This window comes from Esox lucius, chromosome 1 (assembly GCF_011004845.1).
Source record: "Esox lucius isolate fEsoLuc1 chromosome 1, fEsoLuc1.pri, whole genome shotgun sequence".
Classification (NCBI taxonomy): Eukaryota; Metazoa; Chordata; class Actinopteri; order Esociformes; family Esocidae; genus Esox; species Esox lucius.
This window is the reverse complement of record NC_047569.1, coordinates 34893172-34912256: the sequence shown is the minus strand read 5'-3', so window position 1 is coordinate 34912256 and position 19085 is coordinate 34893172. Positions and strand designations below refer to the sequence as shown.

Genomic DNA, 19085 nt, shown 5'->3' with positions numbered 1-19085 from the left:
AATCTACTGAAATTCATAAAACCTAATGTAAAGTACAAATATGTTGTACTTCATTGCTTAACTTGTTTCTTTAAATACCTTGATTTTAATATTGTTATTGAATGGGTAATATACACTCACCTAAAGGATTATGAGGAACACCTGTTCAATTTCTCATTAATTAAATTATCTAATCAACTAATCACATGGCAGTTGCTTCAATGCGTTTAGGGATGTGGTCCTGGTCAAGACAATCTCCTGAACTCCAAACTGAATGTCAGAATGGAAAAGAAAGGTGATTTAAGCAATTTTGAGCGTGGCATGGTTGTTGGTGCCAGACGGGCCGGTCTGAGTATTTCACAATCTGCTCAGTTACTGGGATTTTCATGCACAACCATTTCTAGGGTTTACAAAGAATGGTGTGAAAAGGGAAAAACATCCAGTATGCGGCAGTCCTGTGGGCGAAAATGCCTTGTTGATGCTAGAGGTCAGAGGAGAATGGGCCGACTGATTCAAGCTGATAGAAGAGCAACTTTGACTGAAATAACCACTCATTACAACCAAGGTATGCAGCAAAGCATTTGTGAAGCCACAACACGCACTACCTTGAGGCGGATGGGCTACAACAGCAGAAGACCCCACCAGGTACCACTCATCTCCACTACAAATAGGAAAAAGAGGCTACAATTTGCACGAGCTCACCAAAATTGGATAGTTGAAGACTGGAAGAATGTTGCCTGGTCTGATGAGTCTCGATTTCTGAATTTCAGAATTTGATTTCAGAATTTGGCGTAAACAGATGGAGAACATGGATCCATCATGCCTTGTTACCACTGTGCAGGCTGGTGGTGGTGGTGTAATGGTGTGGGGGATGTTTTCTTGGCACACTTTAGGCCCATTAGTACCAATTGGGCATCGTTTAAATGCCACGGCCTATCTGAGCATTGTTTCTGACCATGTCCATCCCTTTATGACCACCATGTACCCATCCTCTGATGGCTACTTCCAGTAGGATAACGCGCCATGTCACAAAGCTCGAATCATTTCAAATTGGTTTCTTGAACATGACAATGAGTTCACTGTACTGAAATGGCCCCCACAGTCACCAGATCTCAACCCAATAGAGCATCTTTGGGATGTGGTGGAACGGGAGCTTCGTGCCCTGGATGTGCATCCCACAAATCTCCATCAACTGCAAGATGCTATCCTATCAATATGGGCCAACATTTCTAAAGAATGCTTTCAGTACCTTGTTGAATTAATGCCACGTAGAATTAAGGCAGTTCTGAAGGCGAAAGGGGGTCAAAAACAGTATTAGTATGGTGTTCCTAATAATCCTTTAGGTGAGTGTAGAGTGCTCTAGCAGATTCTCTACCAGTCAATCAGGTTGAATATTTAAATATATAATTAATTTTTCATGTTGATTCCTTATTGCGTACAATAAGACAGAGCAATTCAGTGGCTCAGTGATATTCATTTAAAAAATGAATGCACCTAATCATTTATCATAAAAAACTGAAAATTAACAAAGAAACATAAATAGACTACAAAATACTATAATAAGGGTTGTTGCTACACATCAACAAGGGCGTGTTTTTAAATTAATAACATTTTATATTTCCTATGCTCCAACTAAAATACCATCTACAATTTCTTTGATGCTGTTTTATGGTCCAAAAGCATATGGCTTACAAATTGATGTGCATCAAAGAGGTTTTTCTGTGTAGGGTTTGAAAATCTAATTAATCAAATACAGGCGTTAAATATGGGTGAGTAACTATTCTCTAAGCCATAGAGATATGGGTGAGTAACTATTCTCTAAACCATAGGATGGATATTTGAGGGGGTGATTCAAATGACAGTTGCATAACATCTACAAACCTCCCTACATTTAACATGAGTAGCACTTAAATAATTAATTTTGGAAGGAGATTTGCTGGTCCCATTTATTGCAGCTAGGGAAATTGAATTGTTTGTTGACTTGTTGAAGCTGATAACACTTTGTTGAATGCTCCAAGAAAGAAACATTACCATAACAGTCCCACTTTCAATGATGTTGAGGGTAAAAAAGCTTTAAACTGCCTTTGTAAGCACTACATATGTGCTAGAAAGCATCTATATCCACAAACCGTGCTTTATATGGTCCCGGGACCAGCCATTGTAATGTGTGGAAGTAATTTTAGAGGAAGAATAATCTAAATGCTATATTAGAGCAATAAGGCCAGTGAGGAAGGTATATGGCTAATATACAATGACTATGGGTTGTCCTTAGGCATGAGGCATACACATGTTCTGCAGCAGGATGACACAGGCTCATGATAGAACATTGCTATCAAGTTATAATACCAGTTAACAATAGAAAATTGGAAGCGCACAGACACATTTTACTGCTGCACACCACGTTGTCCCGGACTTAGCCAGGTCCGTAAAGGGGCGACTGGTCATTAGGGGCAACAGAAAGAACTGCAACAAAATGATATTGTTTTTATTTTTCGAAGATTACTTCTTATAATTTATTGTCTATGAATATAGCATCTTCCTAAATTGCATATCATTTGTGTTAGGATTTTATTTCATGTTCATTGGTCCCTGCCTTGCTGCTACAGACTGCGTTCTGCCGATTCGAGTTCGCAGTAGTAGGCCATAGGCTAAGCGTGAATGTGGGGCTAGCCCCTCTCTCACAATACAATATACATTGTACATGTGAAAATACTAATATGCACACTCAGAATGTTAGTGTGATCAATGTAGATCACACGAATTTGATGCCAAGTGGGGCTGACAGCCGGTAGTCTCACTACAGCGTCATTTCGTATTTCAGACCTGATTGGCTGTCTATCTGGAGGGTGGATTGTCTTAGCTAGCTTGTTAGCTTCACAAACGCCAGATAACTTGAGAAAATGAATAAAGTGGATTTCATACTCGAGCACCTGTTTGAACCCCTTAATTTGGAGGAAACTTGAAGTAAATCGACTTGGTGCCGATCAGCCACGGGATATTGTCATCACTCAAACCGCTATTAAAAGTAACCGCGGGTTTAACATGGAGTGGTTTTTGAAGAAAAAGTGGCTAACAATTAGCATTAAAAAAATCTTCTGTTTTCCATGGCTGCTATTTGGTGGAGATGGTACTTGGTCGAGGACGGGTTACAAAGATATGAAACATCTTTCTGAAAGGATTGCAAAACATGAGAGCAGCGGGAGTCATCTGGACAATGCTGTGAAATTGGGCTACTTGGAAGGGTAAATGTCGCAGCCCAAGTTGACAGTGCATACAGGCGCTACATTGAGCAGCATAACAAACAGGTGGAGGAAAACAGGTAGGTTCTCAGTCAGATCATAACATGTATTAAACTGTGTGGAAAATCTGAAACCGCACTACGGGTACGACGAGTCAGTGGACTCCCTGAATCCTGAAATATTCAGATGCATTTTCGAGACTGTGTGAGGGCGATTCGAGACTTCAGAGGCACTGACGCTCAGCCCATCTTCAAAGGGACATCTAGCACTGTAAAAATGAACTGTTAGACTGTATGTATGAAGTGTACAGGGAGGAGATAGCCAAGCAAATGGACGAGACATCATTTGTTGCCATACAGGCCAGGCAGATGAGACAACTGATGAGACAACTGATGTCACAAATGGTGATTGTGTTGCGATACATGTTGCCTGACAATACAGTGAAAGAGAGGTTTTTGGAGTTTGTGGAAGTCAAAGATAAAACTGGCCTCTCTAATAGTATCAAGGGTGTGCTGGAACCACTGAAGCTGGGAGAAAAGCTGATCGCTCAGACTTTTGATGGTGCGGCTGTAATGAGTGGAAACGTCCATGGGGTACAGATGCTAATGAAAGGGACATACTCACATGCCCAGTTTGTTCACTGCTATGCTCACCAGCTGAACCTGACCTTGCAGCAACTTTGTTCAGCAAGGATGAGCACCTTGAAGGTGTTTTTTGCAAATTGAACTGCAAACTTTTGCCACCTTTTTCTCTGGCTCTCCAAAACATGTTGCGGCACTTGCTGAGGCAACACAGAGACGCATTCCAAGGCCACCAACTTTACAATGGAACTTTAAAAGTAGAATTGTCAATGCAGTTTGGGAAAACCATGCTGCACTGCTCCTGTGTATGGAGGACATATGCTAACAACCAGGATGGGATGAGGCCACCGAGTGAGGCATACGTCCCCAGCTGCTGGAAATGTCTTCCTTATGCCAGAAGTTTATGTTTTAAACAAAACTCTGCAAAAACGGGGCATTGATGCATCTGGGATTAGCAGTGCGCTCACCCGTTTCAAGGAGAATGTCCAGAATATGCAGAAGCAAACTGATGAATGGGCTGCCACCATTCACAATGGAACAGACGAGCCAGGCCGTCAAGTAATCAACACAGCGCCAGTGATGAAGGAGGCATTCGACAAAGTCATCTCCCAGGTGGAGCAGAGGTTTTCACAAAGTGACCACCTGATCGCTGCCAGGCTGGTTGACAGCTCGCTCTTCCCACAATTTGTCCTGTCATTCCCTACATCTGAGCTTGACTGTGTGGGCAAACTATGGCCTCTAGGAAATGAGAAAAAGTTTAAGTCTGAGCTGACCACTCTACTGCCACACTGGGCTTCACACTGGTAAGACGGCCCTGTCTCTGTTAAGATCCATAGTCAGAGAGGAACTTTTCCACCTTGAAGAGGGTAAAAACCTTCACTCGCAATACCATGGGACAGCCGTTACTCCACAAATTGGCCATGTTGTACATCGAAACCAGCTAATTCAGCAGCTACATGACCTCATTCCCAAAGTCATCGAAAGGTTTGCCCAGAGGAAGAATCGCCATGCCACCTTTCTCTTTAAGTGAGCACTCAGCCTTGGTGAGTGAAAGCATATTTTATCATCCTGCCTTTGTGGTGCTGGTCCGTGCATTGGTCATATTTTTGTGCTGGATCGATTGATATAGATGGTGACTAGTGTCAGTGTGACCATGCTTATCTATTAAGGTTGTTGTCATAGAATGGATCTGTATCCCTAAAAGGTTGTCTTTCCGCTTTGTTGTGGCCTTCAGTGGTGTTGAGCTCATTGCTGTTCGCATGTGGCCCTGTAGGCACATTGGTTCTGAGCTTGGTTGCATTCCTAATTTAGGTTTGTAAATGTGACAGTGGTAATTTTATATGTGTGTGAGAGAGAAGGAGAGCAATTACACAAGAAGGTCTCTCTCTCTCTCTTTCTCCAGTATGTGTCCTACATCACCTGGTAGAAGCAAACCGCTCTGTCATTAAAGGTGTTGTGTGGAGCCACGCTGTTTGTTGATGTGTTAAATAAACATATCAGTAGCAAGAGGGAGTTTTGTAGCTTTACTGATATGTATCCTATATTTTGAAATGGTTTGTGCCCCACCCATTTTTTACATATACAGTGGGGAGAACAAGTATTTGATACACTGCCGATTTTGCAGGTTTTCCCATTTACAAAGCATGTAGAAGTCTGTCATTTTTATCATAGGTAGTTTTCAACTGTGAGAGACGGAATCTAAAAAAATTATCCAGAAAATCTCATTGTATGATTTTTAAGTAACTAATTAGCATTTATTGCATGACACAAGTATTTGATACATCAGAAAAGCAGAACTTAATATTTGGTACAGAAACCTTTGTTTGCAATTTCAGAGATCATACGTTTCCTGTAGTTCTTGACCAGATTTGCACACACTGCAGCAGGGATTTTGGCCCACTCCTCCATACTGACCTTCTCCAGATCCTTCAGGTTTCGGGGCTGTTGCTGGGCAATACAGACTTTCAGCTCCCTCCAAAGATTTTCTATTGGGTTCAGGTCTGGAGGACCTTGAGATGCTTCTTACGGAGCCACTCCTTAGTTGCCCTGGCTGTGTGTTTCAGGTCGTTGTCATGCTGGAAGACCCAACCACGACCCATCTTCAATCCTCTTCTGGACCATCCAAATGCTCTCTAGCAAACCTCAGATGGGCCTGGACATGTACTGGCTTAAGCAGGGGGACACGTCTGGCACTGACGGATTTGAGCCCCTTGCGGCGTAGTGTGTTACTGATGGTAGCCTTTGTCACTTTTTTTTGCTCACCGTTCCTGTGATCATTTTGACCCAAGAACGGTTCAAGGGAGATTATCAGTGGTCTTATGTCTTCAATTTTCTTATAATTGCTCCCACAGTTGATTTCTTCACACCAAGCTGCTTACCTGTTGCAGATTCAGTCTTCCCAGCCTGGTGCAGGTCTACAATTTTGTTTCTGGTGTTCTTTGACAGCTCTTGGGCTTTGGCCATAGTGCAGTTTGGAGTGTGACTGTTTGAGGTTGTGGACAGGTGTCTTTTATACTGATAACAAGTTCAAACAGGTGCCACTAATACAGGTAACGAGTGGAAGACAGAGGAGCCTCTAAAACACAGGTGTCAAACCGGTTCCACAAAGGGCCGAGTGTCTGCAGGTTTTTGGTTTTTCCTATGAATTGGTTCCTAGTTCATACCTACACAACCAGGTGAGGGTAGAAACTAACCAATCAGTGACCTAATTAACCAATCAAGTACAAGGAGAGAGCAAAAACCTGCAGACACTCGGCCCTCCGTGGAACCGGTTTGACACCTCTGCTCTAAAAGAAGAAGTTACAGGTCTGTGAGAGCCAGAAAACTTGCTTGTTTGTAAGTGAACAAATACTTATTTTACAGAGGAATTAGCAATAAATTCATAAAAAATTCTACAATGTGATTTTCTGGATTTGTTTTTCTCATTTTGTCTCTCATAGTTGAAGTGTACATGCCTCTCTCATTTTTTTAAGTGGGAGAACTTGCACAATTGGTGGCTGACTAAATACTTTTTGCTCCACTGTACATGAATTCCTTATTACACTGTATTATAAACAGGGCTGTAGCTAACATGGGGACAGGTGGATATGACAGGGCCCGGTTATGGTAATAATAAACTGTTCATCTATAAGTGAGGGGGCCCATGCATATAGTCAGTCATATTCAGTCATATAGTCAGTCATAACACATACTTAGCTAAACCAAATAAGGAATAACCATATTTATTTAAGTAGTTACACACATAATTGGCCAGAAGGAGCATGGGAATGGGATTTATGTGGTAAATAACACACTCTAGTATGTCAGAATGTGTATTGAAGGGTGAGAGAGATCTGAAAAATAAATCTAGTATTGTTTTGTTTCATTTCCCATGTTTCCATGTTATACCAATTGTGCTATGAGTTGTTTTGTGTGTAGTTGCAGTTGTCCTTATTTGATGAACCTGGATATACCTTGGATATATGGAACTTCAAGTTTTTGCACAATTGTTATTTAGAAATCATTTTGGAGAATACAGGAATTATCAATTATCTAACACTAGCTAGCCATAGAAAGTGATTGCTGGAAAAGTATTTGAAAGAAAGCTTGAGGTAGCATGTACAGTGTCCCACACTGTATTCACCCCTTGAACTTCTACACATTTTATTGTGGTACAACATGAAATCCACATGGATTTATTTAGGTGTTTCTGACTGTGATTTACACAAAAATAAATTGAGATAAAATGGAAAAAGGAGGAAAAGTATTCATCTCCAGGATATTGAACTTGGATGTTTTCAAGTCACTCCAGTGTTGCATGGGCTGTATGTTTAGGGTCGTTGCCCTCTCCCGAGTACCAGGTCCTTTGCAGACTTTTTTCAGGACTTTTGCGTAATCTATTTTACCCTTTCTATCTTTACAAGCTTTCCAGGCACTGACACAGAGAAACATCCGCATAACATGATGCAGCCACCACTATGCTTCAAGGTATGGATGGTGTTCTCAGGATAATGTGCCGCATTAGGCTTGCACAAGAAAACCGTGTTTAGTGTTGAGGCCAAACATATCTATTTTAGGACCTTCCTCCACTTCTTCTGAGACTTCAGGGAACAGGTGTACAATGGGGCAGAGCAAACCGAACCGTAATGACACAAGGACACAAGATACTCTGTGTCCTATCATATAGTTAGTCAAACTAAACTAAGCACATTTTCAGTTTTTTCCCCCCAGGTTACACCAGAAATGGACACACCCACTTATTCCAGGGTATTTCTTTATTTTTAAATTGTAGAATAATAGTGAAGACATCAACACTATGAAATCTCAATTGGGATGAGGTTGGGTGATTGATAACGTAGCGCTCATAACTCTCCTTCTGGGTCAAATTCTATGAATTGTAAAATCACTGACATTGTCCCCAGAATATCACAAACCAAATGTGGTTGAAACCAAAAAATCCATCTGCACCAATTCCGTATTACAAAAATTGTGACATGCAAACGTAAAATTACTTTTTTTGTGTACAGGACACGATTTTCTAGTGAACTTAAAAGGCAGTTTATTTCGTGTACCAACACAAAATCTCAGATTTGGACCCAAAGACAGATTTTCAACAGTCTAATGTCAATTTCTCACGTGTCTTGGCCCAAGCATGTCTCTTCTTCTCATTGGTGTCCTTCAGTAGTGGTTTATTTGCAGCCATTCGACCATGAAAGTCTGATTCACACGGTCTCCTCTGAACAGTTGATGTTGAGATGTGTCTGTTGCTTGGACCATGGGAAGCATTTATTTGGGCCAGCTAAAATCTGAATTGTAGTTAATTGCAGATTTCTGAGGCTGGTGAACCTTTGCAGCAGAGGTAACTCAGAGTTTTCCTGTCCTGTGGTGGTCCGCATGAGAGCCAGATTCATCATAGCAAATAACAGGTTTTTGTGACTGCACTTGTGACAAATGACATTTTCCAGATTGACTAACCTTCATGTCTTAAAATAGTGATGGGCTGTCATTTCTCTTTGCTTATTTGAGCTGTTCTTGCCATATGGACTACTGCAGCACAGAGATAAAGATGGTCTTCTGTATATAAACCCTGCCTTGTCACAACAATACTGTCTAGCTCAAATAAATTAAGAAGAAAAGAAATCCACAAATTCACTTTTAACAAAGCACACCTATTAACTGAAATGCGTTCCAGATGACCACTGTCATGATTTTGCTAAGCTGTCTTCGAGTCAAAGAGTAGAAAATTTGATGAATCTACAATATGAAATGTATATTAATTTGTAAAAAAAATATTTTTTACATGATTCCATAAATGTTATTTGCACTTTCTAATATTTCTCAGTCCCCTCCAGTTTAAAATTTTAGGAGAAGAGGTCCTGGTCCAAACCTGCGGAGTACCCGGTTTGGGAGGCCCATTGCTGTCCCTGTCCCTGTCCTTGTCCACCTGGTCATACTTCTGACCTAGTCTAAAATCAAATAGACTCTGGATTTAGCCCAGATACATTTATAAATTATTCCAATTGGACTCTTAATATCTCACCCGGCACAGCCAGAAGAGGACTGGTCACCCCTCTGAGCCTGGGTCCTCTCTAGGTTTCTTCCTAAAATTCGGCCTTCTTAGGGAGTTTTTCCTAGCCACTGAAATCCAACACTAGTGTTGTTTGTTCCTTGGGGTTTAAGGCTGGGTGTCTCTGTAAAGCACTTTGTGACAACTGCTGTTGTAAAAAGGGCTTTATAAATACATTTGACTGATTGATTGATTATTTCATAGGTTTGATGTCTTTAATATTACTGTAGAATGTAGAAAATTTGGAAAAACACCCACAGCTGTCCAGACTGGACCAATTCTGAATCAGCAATATATACACCTACTGTTGGTTTAGGTTTGTTCTTGTCTGTGGGTGTTGAAATCAAGACCACTGAAAATGGAAGCAATGTCAAAGTCTTTGCAGTTGGCGACAGATGCTAACTGGGGATCCAATAACACACCATGGCCAAGTAAGAATTGAAGTAAAAACAAGGAATTATTTGATTTCGATAGATACTGTGCCCTACAGCTTCAGTATTTTTTCATCAGCACTAAAGTTGTTTGTGTCATGCACAGGACTCACATTGGTTTAGGCTACAGAGAAAGACATTAATATAAATGGCTTCTGACAATCGGCCTTGTTAAAGGTGTTGTTTTGGATGATGTGTCTGATGTGTTTTGAAAGCAGCTGGTGTGTTCATGTGAGGAGGTTCATCACTCATGTGTTGTTGTGCACAAGTGGGTTTCACGGGGTGTCCTACAGTAAGCCCTGCATGAAATGCACAATGTCAAATCTCACAATCAATCCTTCATGTTTGCAGTAACCAGATATTTTTTTTTATTGTCCTGTTTTTGATAGTGTTCATTTTGGCACTCTTTGTTATTTAGTCTAGTCTTAGACATTTTGATAAAAATACTGTATTTTAGTCACATTTTACTAGGATTTTCTCTAGTTAATGTCAAAATGACAAAAACAGTGAGGACAAAAAAAGAATCCTGAAATTCCATTTTAGTCAAATCAAATTTTCACAAATCACTGAATTCAGGGAATAAAATTAACACCTGTCAACCTTAAAGCCACTTTGGTGGATAGCCACTGAGCCACTGAGCTTTTTATTGGCCAGTCTGAGACAGTTGCCTTTTCAGAATGGATGTTGAGACTGGTGTTTTACAGGTACTATTTAATGAAGCTGCCAGTTGAGAACCTGTCTGTTTCTCAAACTAGACACTAATGTATTTGTCCTGTGGCTCAGTTGTGCACCGCGGCCTGCCACTCCTCTTTCTATTCTGGTTAGAGCCAGTTTGCACTGTTCTGCAAAATAATTAATACACAGCATTTTACGAGATCTTCAGTTTCTTGGCAATTTCTAACATGAAATAGCCTTAATGTCTCAGAACAAGAATTGACTAATGGGTTTCAGAAGAAAGTTATTTGTTTCGGGACATTTTGAGGCTGTAATCGAACCCACCATTGCTGATGCAAATGGGTTTTCTAATGATCAATTAGCCTTTTAAAATGATGCACTTGGATTAAACAAAGACAAAAGCTATTGGAACACGGGCGTGATGGTGGGTAATAATGGACCTCTAAAAGCTAATGTAAATATTCTACAAGAAATCAGCTACAATAGATTCCAGCTACAATAGTAATTTACAACATTAACAGTGTCTTAACTGTGTTTATGATCAATTTGATGTTATTTTAATGGACAATAAATTGGACATTTTTAAACAAGGACATTTTTAAGTGACCCCAAACTTTCGAACTGTAGTGTATATTTTCAGTTTACCTGAAAGAACCATGAGACAGGGGTGTATGCTTCACTGTTCAGCTGCTTCTGTTTGACAAAGATGGAGTAGCAAAACCTCTCTCAAATCCGTGTCTGAAGTAAAGTCTTGCATCTAATGAACTGGCATGAATATTATGTTAGTAGGAAAAAAAACTGAACGCACTGAAAAGCTCTCAGAATTTCCATCAACCAAAATGCAAAACATTTTTGGTTGATAAAATTAGCACTGATTTGCTGTATATAAAAAAAAGATTTATGTAGTTGGGGGTGTATCACCTTGTGGCGTAGCACGCAATGATGCTCCATCACTTTGCATGGATGAGAGTTGCACCCACTCAAAGTTCAAGTCAGGGAGGTTTGGCATATTTTTCGAAAGTATCCCTTTAACTCCATGCTCTAAAAATAAAACAGAAACAATGTGCTAGTTCTACTGCATTTAGCTACAAACTATTGAAACCAAATTATATTAGAAGCTGTGAGCATCTGCCACTTGGAGAAAGCAGAAAAGGTTTCAGGCAAGAACCCACACTGCTGTATGAAAGAAATCTAGATTTATAGTACATCCAGATGTGATGGTAAATTGGTGTTATTTTTGACACAATTGGTTAAAACGACATGATGGGATCCATTTATGACTATAATAATATATGGTGCTTGTTTCCAATAAATATGCATGGCCTTACACTGGTGGCATTACAAGTGATGGAACACAGACCCATGCATATTATCTTGCTACTATCTCTAATTCTTATAATGTAGCCTACTGTGCCAACACTGAATTTGTGAGCAGTTGGCTTAAACGCATGTGCCAAGACCAGACTGGGCACATTCGGAAATGTAAAACAAATGTTTTTAGTGGAAATCTGCAGAGCTGAACATGTTGTCCACTAGATCATTACTCACTGCTTTTTATTCCCAACAAGTCTGTGTGGATAAAACACACCACTGGGGAAAGAAATGCGTATTTTCTTGAAAATCTGTTTTCAATTGGCTGGGAACTCAGTTACAGCAGTTCTTTTGAATTAAGCTATACTACAAGATATTTAAATTCAGTCAGCTGGGAAGCAACATACGTGGCAAAATCAGCCTGTTGGACAATAACAAGCCTCCAATGGCCTTATTTGGTTGGGGAAGCTCTTTTATTATGTTGGGGAAGCTCTATTCTAACAACCAGCCATGTCCCTGGTGAGCTCTTCTGCCTATGTTCATGCTAGTTGTCTGCATAGGTGACCCATACGAATGTCATGATTTTAAGTACCTGAAGCAGCAAGCAACAGAGTATTCTGCCTTTGATCTCTTGCTACAATATTGTGAATAATTTTAGATTCTTGAATAAATAATGACTTTTATTTTAGTTTTAGAACTATTATGATTATTATTGTATGTACAAATGGACTGTTTTTTTTTCTTTCATAGTACTGCTAATTATTACAGTGTTTGTTCAAACAGGACGTTTCTAACGGCACACATGCGACGGAGGTGAACGAATTTCAAAGCCAACAACCATCATTGAGGTTGCAGGTGCCTAACCTACCACAAAGACAAGACAAAGCAGCTCTGTCCATCATCTAACCAATTCAAATGCATGTCAGATGTAGCAAGATGCAACATAACTTCTTAAGTTAGGTTATTAATAAACAATATATTCTACCAAGTACTTTTTTGTGAGAAAGTGGCCTGCACCAGACAGCAGGGAGGCCCTGTTTGTGAATGCAGCTCAAAATTATTGGATTGACAGTTCTGGTTGCATAGTGATGGACATGCTTCACTCTGAGGAAATGCCATCTATACAACTATGTCTGAGAAGTGTAGAAAAATGATGTCCTAGGCCATTTTAAAATAACATTTAGTCATGCCACTGTACTTCGCTAGCTAGCTAACAATACCTGTCAGTCCAAAATAGAACCATTGGTCATGCACACGTTAGGAAAACATAGGAAGAACTGACAAAAATAGGTTACTTTTGCAGTGACTAAAGAATGACAGTAAAATGATGCAGGATTGTCTAGTCAGTGTAATTTTGGGTGCCTTACCTTTTGGGTGTAAGTTAAACTGTGTGTGTGTGTGTGTGTGTGTGTGTGTGTGTGTGTGTGTGTGTGTGTGTGTGTGTGTGTGTGTGTGTGTGTGTGTGTGTGTGTGTGTGTGTGTGTGTGTGTGTGTGAGAGAGAGAGAGAGAGGATGTGTGTGAGGTAGGGAAGTTTTTTTCTGAAAACTAAACTACATTTTATAGTGTTTTCCATTTACTGCCAAAATGACATGCAGATCATTATACTTTCATTACCTCCATATCAAAGACGGGCTTTGGATATGAGGAAACCTGAATTGTTTTGCAAGTTGTTTATTCTGTAGTATAGTAAACCGTGTGAAGTGTTTTATTGTGTTTAATGAAGGAATATCAGAGACCGGTTTTTATGTAGCACATAGGCACAACATTGAAAATGGGAACATTTGGTGTCTGATAGGGACAGGGAAAACCAAACTCTAATGGCGCATGTTTAATGATAATTTGCGTCGTATCATTTTGCTAGGGAAATGTTGCTATTGTGACAATAAGAACCTAAGCACATTTTCACTCGGTTTTCCGGGGGTTACACCAGAAAAAGTATGGAAAATGTCTGTATGCCGTGTGTCTTGAAAAAAGGCCACTAGGCTCAATTTGAAAACTATTACAGTTGCATTTGGTTTTAAGGTTTTCCCAAACCTTCATTGTTGACTTCACCAGTAGGAACGAACATTTAAATCCTGAAGTGAATTCATCATACTGTGTTGATGTAGAATTCTGTACAGTACATGCATGACACCAAATTAGTACACTGCCCTCTTCGGGAAAAATGACAAACTGCAATTAAAAAGTGATTTAAACTACAGTATATACTTAACATAGGGTACATAATGCTTTCTACTAATGCAACATTTTCTTGAAACATTTAACCTCTGTTAAATTCTTGACTCACAAAAAAGTGGTTCTGCACTTCAAGCTTGTTTCGCTCACACCTCAGGGTCTATCAATGTCAACCACCATCTGTTTGTGCCGAGGTTTAATTTAAGGCTAGTCATTCTGATTAAATGTCTTGGGGGACCAGCTGAAATCTAGTGCCACAATCACAGTTAATGGTCTTTTGACTGAACATGTTTCATACTAGGATTGCTGAGAGATCTTTCTCTGGAGCACTTTTCTCCATTATTTTTCTTTGTCTGGCTTTTTGTTCTATTTCAGTAGGAACAACAGTCTATTATTTGAATGGCAATAATTAGATATAAAAAGGCAAAAGGAAGGTTTTGAGACAATAGGCTTAAAACGTACAAACTATCATTGGTTTGAATGGAGTCCGCTGTTTTGATCTTGTGTTCTTCATACCTAATGAACATGAATTTGTTATTTACAGCATTTTTCAATAGAACAATGTTATGTCAATAAACACATTTGGACAAAATGACAGATAGAATCTTCCCCTCAGATCTTTTCAAACACATAGGGAGTTCCCTGAGTAGCCTAACATGTTTCCTTTTCTTTATCTTCTACCTGTGATTCTTTATCATGCCATGCAGATGTCACCACCAAGGACATCCAAATGAATGTTTGTTTTTGTTTGTCTATGCGCAAGTGTGTTTCTGTTTGCATGCATGTCTGCACGTGTGTGTCTGTGTACACGAGTCCCCGTGTGTAGTTGTGAGTGTCTGTGGAGAGAGCAAGCTTTGACAATTTACTGAGAGTAAAGAAGTAACATGTCTCCCTGGGGAGCATTGTCTCTTATAGTCCGGGAGTGGATTGTGGAGGGATGGAGGGGGAGAACGGATCCAGGGAGGACGAAAAAGACTAATTAAGATGAGGACCGACTTTCACAAGCAACTGAAACATTTAGAGCAAGTGTCATTCAAGATGAATTATTGTTTCTGGTTTTTGCTCTCCAACTGATTGTTTCTCTGCATTTGCTTAGCATGGAAGGTTATTACGTTTTAAAAAAGGTATTCCTCTGCTTCAAACAGGCATATATACGTATGAAGACATACAGATCATATTTTGGATACAACAAATACTACAATTAATCTACATCAGATCTGGTTACAAAAAGTATTGTCTGTTAAACTGCTGATGCTTTCTGTCATTATACTAGCCTGGCACAATGAAACAAACAGAAGTCCCAACAGTGCAAACCCCGCCTATCTGGCATCTCATACAATCACACCATCTACTACTAAAAACATACAGTGTTACATATTCTGTAAAACACATAAAATGGTAACTACGGGTCAGACACTTCATGGATGATGTTGACCTGAACCCCATGTGGAGACACCCCAGAAGACTGCAACCCCCACCTTCATAGGAAGAACACAATGAACCTTTTATTGGCTTTTGGACTTAATTTCCTCCTCCATCTCCTCTCGTTGACAGCGTTGCATGTGAGAGATGCGCGGAAGTCGACGCGGTCGGAAGAGATGGACTAGTGTGGGAAATATGTGTTGGTTGCACATGTCAATATCTATACAGGTATAGAGATGTGCAGTGAGTGTGCTATCGCTGATTGTTTTAGTACTTGTTTATGATATAATTATGACATTTTGTTAATTGAACCCTCTTACCAACCCCAGTTGTTCCTCTTCATTTGGAGAGTATTAAGTCATTAACATTTGATACTATTTAGGTTAATTTGTACTTTTCATTACCTTATAGTGACGTACAAGTTACCAGACCAAAACAGTCTGATAACCAACTGGAGAAACCTGAAATTTCCCCTTAGGCAAATCTGCTTTTGGTTTTATTGCACTTACTATCCAGTATGATCTACAAAATTGCCTAAAGGTACAGGAGTTCGTGCCTCTAATGCAATTTGGGCAGATTTTAGAGGTCATATTTACTCAAGATTTTTTTATAACTAATTGATTAAATTGTTTATAATTGATGTGTCTATGTATTTTGTCATTGATGGTGACAGTGTATAGACAGGTATTGTGTAGTTGTTATCTATCTATGTGTTAACACAGGGCTCATCTGGGAGACCTGTGTCTCAGCAAACTCCCTGCTAAAGCAGGTTGAATTAAACATAGTGTACTCTCAAAGGCTTGCAGACATTTATGACAATGCAATGTGATGAGCGATCATAAAAAATAAAATACAATAAAATATTTTTTTTATAAATGCCATCAACCTCATCATCCTAACTCATTATCATAATATTTAGTTTCAGCCTACGACTGACGGCTGAGAATCACTATAAATTAAGTGGATTATGTTCCAAATAACCCTTACGTGAATAAATCTAAATTATTAACTGAGGTTATACATGTATGGTTGTTTGGCTGATTAAATGTCAAAGTAGGAAATTGTCTTACCTTCACGCCATAAGTATAACAGAGTCACTACTCTTGCAGGTAGACCTATTATTTTAAATCCAAAGAAATCCACATTCACCGTTTTGGATGTCCTCTGTTTGGCAGTGCATTCTGCTCACAGTTCTCAAATTGTTTATCGAGTCTGTTCAAAAGCAAATGAGAAGTTGCGCCACCAAAGGCGTTATGGACGCTATTCACCAAAACATTGTTTTACAATATCCAAATCATGTTTACATTTTTTCCTTTTCTATACCTCTGGTAAGGTTCAAGATATATTCATTTAGCGTGCTGAGGATGGTGTGCAGCCTACTGCCTGAGACCAGAGGAGAATCCCTGTAGTCCCCGCGCTGTTTACGCAGTACGCACGAGGTAACCTTCAATACCAACAGTTCAGCACTCGATCCAACTATAAAAGGCAGAAATAAAGACGGTTGAAAAATAAGGCGCGGTTAGATCTTAAATGTTCTCATGAAATGACAGTTATCTTGAGTTTAGAGTACCCTTTATTTTCTGTATTATTTCAATTACAGTTTCTGAGTTATTTCCATCTGAATGACAGTGATTTACAGTCCGCCGTCCGACCAGTCTATTGGTAGGGAAAATACGATAGCCTTAAAACACATTTGATGAGATATAGCCTCTGCTCTCCAAAATTCAGCAAACAAAATAATGACCTTTCATCATTTATCATGGTATGGCTATTACAGTACACATTGGGAGAGAAACATGTACCGTGAGTGACCAATTATCTGTTCAACCTTAATTGAGAGACAATGTCAACATATTGGTAAACAGCTCAGCCTTCATGTGAGGAAGAGTTCATATTTATAGGCTACCGAAATGCTAGATATAAAGGGACATTTCCGGATTTTGGCAATGACATTTTTTTTAGGCTACATCCCCAGAGTGGAAAGAATAGTTCTATGTCAAGCATGCACTTTAAAAAATATATTTTTAACCCGTTCTTGTGCACTTGCTAACTAGTGTTAGACCAATTACTGGAAGTATGTGTCTGTTAGTAATTGTGCTTATGCTAGTATGCTTTCTCTCACAAAACTACCTCCAACTTTATGGATAATGGACGCAGATGTATAAGAATGTTATCCACTAGTTAATCTGATTCTGGCAAAGTAGATAAAGAGAATCAGTGACAGTCAGCGGTTCCAAACATCTAAACAAAAATTAACAACATTAATTTGCATGCTAGCTACAAACACACACCCAAACACAGACAAAACCTCTTATTGCCCCCCCTGGTGGGCGATGAGAATCAGTTTCTGGCAAGTACTGGCCGTGTGCTACATGTGACAACAATCTCCCGTATTCTTCATATGAATGAGCCATGGGGTAGGGTGGCAAGATGGCAGCCTTTTCTTACAAAGAAAAACATCCAAGCCCAGCTTTTATTATTTTTCAATTCATTTTCTGCACACCTTTTCACTTTGCCATGGGGTGGAGGGATTGGCAAAGTGAAATGTTATGACACATTTCATACACTTACTTACTAATATACACTTAGGTTAATATGATTTCTGAGTGAGAGTGACCATCAATATGAATGGCCCTCTGGAGTTCAGGGCCCCTTGGCATGAATAAGAGTGTATCATGGGCTACCTAAGTGACTCCCAGTGACTGAGATAAATTATTATTATGCTGTTTAGACTGAGACAAAATTTGGTGTATTTTATTCTAGCACACCATGTTTATTCTAGAAACCATGCCAGACACAAACAATAAAATAAATAAAAATATAATTGTGTGTGTGTGCGCGTGTGTATGGTTTCAACTCATAATTTTAACCCTTCTATTCCTCACTCAAAATCTTCCTTTTCGACTTTTTGGGAAAGGAAAGAAAAAGGTGCAGGTCTTTAAATTTTTTCCGGAGCTGTATATATATAGTATTGTAGTAATAGTCCCAAAAGACTGTTGTAGTCGAGTGGTTGTTGGCTACAATGATTATCCAATGGTGTATCAGATATAGGCCAGGTAGTTTACAGTGAGGGAAAAAAGTATTTGATCCCCTGCTGATTTTGTACGTTTGCCCACTGACAAAGAAATGATCAGTCAAACATTTTTATGGTAGGTGTATTTAAACAGTGAGTGACAGAAAAATAAAAATAAAATCCCCAAAAAACTCATGTCATAAATGTTATACATTTATTTGCATTTTAATGAGTGAAATAAGTATTTGATCCCCTCCCAATCAGAAATATTTCTGTCTCCCAGGCATCTTTTATACAGGTAATGAGCTGAGATTAGGAGCAAACTCTTAAAGGTAGTGCTCCTAAGCTCAGCTTGTTACCTGTATAAAAGACACCTGTCTACAGAAGCAATCAATCAATCAGATTCCAAACTCTCCACCATGGCCAAAACCAAAGAGCAGTCCAAGGATGTCAAGGACAGGATTGTAGACCTACACAAGGCTGGGATGGGCTACAAGACCATCGCCAAGCAGCTTGGTGAGAAGGTGACAACAGTTGGTGTGATTATTCGCAAATGGAAGAAACACAAAAGAACTGTCAATCTCCCTCGGTCTGGGGCTCCACGCAAGATCTCACCTTGTGGAGTTGCAATGATCATGAGAACGGTGAGGAATCAGCCCAGAACTACATGGGAGGATCTTGTCAATGATCTCAAGGCAGCTGGGACCATAGTC

At 39.6% G+C, this 19085-nt stretch overlaps 1 protein-coding gene across 6 annotated transcripts in view; it reads right to left on the bottom strand.

Annotated features, from left to right (window-relative positions):
* Positions 1-17094, bottom strand: part of drd2a (dopamine receptor D2a) — a 36735-nt gene extending 19641 nt beyond the window's left edge. For 3 of the 6 annotated variants that reach the window (XM_010871664.3, XM_010871683.3, XM_010871691.3), the window contains exons 1-2: positions 16430-17094; positions 14400-14453 (exon numbers count right to left, since the gene is read on the bottom strand). In XM_010871664.3, coding sequence (XP_010869966.1) covers positions 14400-14451 — 52 coding nt within the window. In that variant the 5' untranslated portion in view covers positions 14452-14453; positions 16430-17094. The remainder of the gene's footprint in view (positions 1-14399; positions 14454-16429) is intronic. The other 3 variants (XM_020042739.2, XM_020042706.2, XM_010871673.3) reach the window with 3 other exon arrangements.
* Between the last annotated feature and the right edge of the window lie 1991 nt (positions 17095-19085).